General features: G+C 34.4%; 1 protein-coding gene across 1 annotated transcript; it reads left to right on the forward strand.

Annotated features, from left to right (window-relative positions):
* Positions 1-326: 326 nt before the first annotated feature.
* LOC121244273 (UPF0481 protein At3g47200-like) lies at positions 327-1,490 on the forward strand. The gene has a single exon (XM_041142285.1). The coding sequence runs from the start codon at positions 327-329 to the stop codon at positions 1,488-1,490; it is 1,164 nt and encodes a 387-aa protein (XP_040998219.1).
* Positions 1,491-4,518: the final 3,028 nt, after the last annotated feature.

The raw sequence follows: 4,518 nt of genomic DNA on the forward strand, positions 1-4,518 counted from the left end.
TTTAAGTACATAGCTAGACTCGATCTACTATTTACATGCATATATGTAGTACTGCTTCTTAATTGTTAATGTTTTTGGGTTGAGTTCTGATCCAGAATTTAGTTTGTGTATGTAGTCATGGCATATATAATAACAATCCACCCTATATTTCCATCAGGGATTTTAAGGAAAACAACTTCATACTATTCGATGGACGAATCAAAAAATAATAACATTCGAGGAGATCAACCAAATACTTCAACAGAAAATGAATGTCATGATTGTCCAGAATGGGCAAAAAAACTGGAAGAAACCTTACGTGGACTAGAGCCTCTCTCAGCACCAAAATGTCGTATTTACAAGGTTCCAGATCCCTTCGCAAATTGAACAAAGAAGCTTACATCCCTCAGGTTATTTCAGTAGGGCCTTTTCACCATGGCAACGAAAAACTGCAGTCAATGGAAAACTATAAAATGAGATATCTCAAGAGTTTCATGAAACGAGCCAAGATAAACATGAAGAAGTTAGCAAGCACTATACAAGATTCGGAGGAAAGCGTACGTGAATGTTATGCAGAGGCTATTCCGTTTGATCGTGGTACTTTTATGAAAATTATCCTGGTGGATGCGAGCTTCATCATTGAGTTTTTCTTGAGAAAATGGTCAGGAAACTGGACAGATGACGACTTTATGGTGCTAAAACCATGGCTAACTTCTAGGATGCAATTAGACTTGATATTACTTGAGAATCAACTTCCTTTCTTTATAATCAAGAATTTGTATATGCTTGCACTCGGGTCTCATTCAATATACCCACCCTTCCTTGAGCTTACCTTTAACTACTTTGAACTCCACAATCTTCAAGAAAAACGTCCTGATGATCGAGATTTAGAAATAATGCACTTCGTTGATTTGCTTAGATACTTTTACCTGCCTCCTCCCCAAAGTCTTCCAGAAAGAAGTACTGAAGTAGCTAAGGAAATGTACTGTGCCTCCCAGCTGGCTGAGGCAGGATTGAAGTTTCAGCTAAGTTCAAGCAAATGCTCCCTTGACCTAAAATATAATAAGGGAGTGCTGGAAATCCCAAGTTTTACATTAGACAATGCCACGGAGATTTATGCTCGGAACCTCATGGCCTTGGAGCAATGTCACTATCCAGATGACGCATATGTTACTGATTATATTTTCATGTTAGATTTCCTTATCGATACAGGGAGAGATGTGGATTTACTTGTTCGAGAGGGGATCCTTGTGAATGGATTGGGTGACAACAATGCAGCTTTTGTCAACAATCTGTGCACCAATATCTCATACTCGGCCATGAATCTTGATTATTTTAGTCTTTGTGAGGATTTGAAGACTTTCTACAAGGACCCTTTACATATCATGAAGGCTACCTTAAAACATGATTATTTTCGCACGCCTTGGATGGGCGCTTCTACTATTGCTGCTGTTATCTTGTTGGTCCTCACTCTCGTACAAACAGCATGCACTGTCATGCCCCTGTTGTAGATCTGCATGTGCATCCTCTTTATAATTTCTCTTCTTTCGTGTTTTGCAATTTATTGAATCTGAAGAGGAAGAAAAAAAAAAAAAACAGGAAGAGATTTGGAACGGGAGACTTTCTTCAGGTCCTATCGAAGCATTATTAAACATTTTAGAATTAAATAATTGAGGGAGTACTTCGATTGTTTCATATACAATGAATTATTCATCTTGCAGGGTAAAGTAATAAATTACTACTCCCAACTTTGTATTATAAATTTCATATATACATGCTAGCTAGCGGTCAAATAATATTATTTGACAACGTCATGTATTAATTAATTAATACAAACTTTAGCTGTTGCTGTTGATTTTATAATTAACGTTCGAATTCCTATCCGGTCCCACTCTTCCAACAAAGTAATTAACGTCTATATACACATGACACACACACAAAGATGCATCTAAGAAACGGTTTTATTAATGCAAAACGGGAAGATATATAAAATATACACTACAAGAAAAATGAATTTTTGTGACTATTTAATTGCGACGAAAAGACTATTTGTGATCAAAACAGACTCATTTTAGCTGTAAATAGTCATTTCGCTGGAATTAACTGGCCACAAATAAGTAGTTTTCTTATAGTGACAGTTTAACTCCATGGATGGATTTTATTCAGTATTTTATATGTGCAACACATCATGATTAAAGTCATTAAAGTGAATGAAAATAAGAGTTATGCAACTCATTTGATCATGAGATAGTTAAAATTCCAAATTTGTGTGTTAAGAGAAGATTTTGTTGTTCCACAATTAATATTTGATGAGATCTTTAATTATGCTTCAACAAATTGTGAGTTTGGAGAAGCTATACGCGCGACTTCAAAAGAACCAACTTTTCTGCTTTTAAAATTATAAAATTTTATGTACAATCACTTTTGCGTACTATTTACACACTCTATTAATGTAATTAGCCGCGTCACTTTTTTTAATATAAAATAACTATTTTCGTTAATCACATCAGTAGAATACTGTGTAAAAAATACGCAAAAATGATTATATGTAGCCAATCATGTTATATATACAGTAACTAGCCGTCAACTTGTGCAATATTGCGCATTCTTAAAGTAGTGGAAATTTATAAGTCTCAACAAATTATATAACAACCAACTGGCGAGAACATAAAGAATTGAAAATAAAATACTTAATAGGTAAAAAAGCCAAATCGGTAAGTAACGAAGACTCAATAGCAACAATAAGATCCTTTAAAAAAATAGCAACAATAAGATGAATAATTTTTATTATTGAAAAAGTAATAACAAAATGATATATAAAAGAGTTACATGATGGGAAAATGATTAAAGAGATAATTAATGAGAAACTAATGACCGCAAGATTAAAAGTCTTCTTTGTGTATTTTTTTATCTCTATTGAATAATTTATCTTAAATAATAGAAAATCTTCATTTGAAAAACCTTTTATTTTTTTTAATGATAATATCATCAAGCTGAGTATATATGTTTATTATCTATTCTATAATAAAAAAGCAAGTATAGACTCGACTACGTAGGAATTCATGTTATAACTTGGCCCAACTTACCCATCTACAGATTCCATCCTGCTTGAACTGAAATGTTCCTGCTAAAGGTTCTGATCCGACCAGAGGGCTCCTGCTACAGTTTCAAGATTGGGCTAAAGTGCTCATGCTACAAAACCAAACGGACTAGACAACCAAATTAAAACCATCCGACCAAAAATATTCAGAACCATAGACAACCAAAAATCTCCACAACCAGAAACCAGCTAATCATGGACGAGACATAAACCCATGGTGGTATAATTGGTATGAGAAAACTAGACCAACGACAGTACTGTGGGTTACAATTTACTTACTGGCTAGTCGTAAACAAACCAAACAAATAACTTCACAAATCTTACTAAACTGAAGATAAAATTTAAATTTAAGAGACATTAAAACTAAAGGACATCAGAATTCTTTCTTCTAACATCCTTTCCTCAACTTAATCATGCTCACCAACCTAATCCCGGTCCTCAGTTGGACTCTCCACATCATCTGAAAAATATTATGAAGATAGGGGATGAGTTATCAACAACTCAGTAAGCAGAGGACATATGCTAGCGTGCAAACATGAGCATTTACAAAGTACATTATGCAGAACAAAATATTTTACAAAGTTATCATGCAGAACAAGATATGTTTTCAAAGGTAACAGAGCGATGATTTTAAGACAAGTAAAATCCCGTAATACTTTGGCATAACATACACTGAGTATCATCATCACATCAAAACAGAGTATCACACAAAGAAGAGACCATGTTTCACCCCCGTGGTAGGGTTGTGCTAACCCCAGTGGCCAAACCAGGCAGAGACAGGGGTGAAATCTTTCATTTATTACTCTCGAAATCCCGAGTGTGTACACAGGAAAGACCACAATAAAACTACTTTGTTTCCAAAGTGGGTGCACTCAGAGACAGAGAAGTTGGTACCAACCCTAACAGAGCAGAGCAGAGACAAAATTAGATACAAAAAAAAATCAGTACAACATGCCAAAGGTTTTTAGATGTTATATCAAAATAAAATCAGATCATTTACACATACTGAAAATAGAAGCCAGAACATCTTTCAAAATAAATGCACAATTTTTTAGATTCTCAATATCGCTCCTTTTTCAGATTTCAGAGACCATAAGACAGAATTTTAGCTCATGTCTACACAATGCATGTCAAAAAATATTTTTCATTTTTCAAACAGATTTCATGAATAATGCAATGAAACAACCGAGGTTGGTCTTTGTTTTCCCAAGTTCCCATTACATCACCAAATATGCAAGTTTTCAGAAAATCAACCTCAGCCTTATTAACTTGTATAAAACCTAGCATAGGAACCCCACTTACCTAACTCCTGCAGCGTATTATCTATGTCTTGAATTCGACCTCTAAAAATCTCGTCACCTATTGATAGAAAAATATATACACTGAGTATTAAACGACAATTGACATAATGTCCATCTAATAATTAAAACCCATAATCC

Source organism: Juglans microcarpa x Juglans regia, chromosome 8S (assembly GCF_004785595.1).
Source record: "Juglans microcarpa x Juglans regia isolate MS1-56 chromosome 8S, Jm3101_v1.0, whole genome shotgun sequence".
NCBI lineage: Eukaryota > Viridiplantae > Streptophyta > Magnoliopsida > Fagales > Juglandaceae > Juglans > Juglans microcarpa x Juglans regia.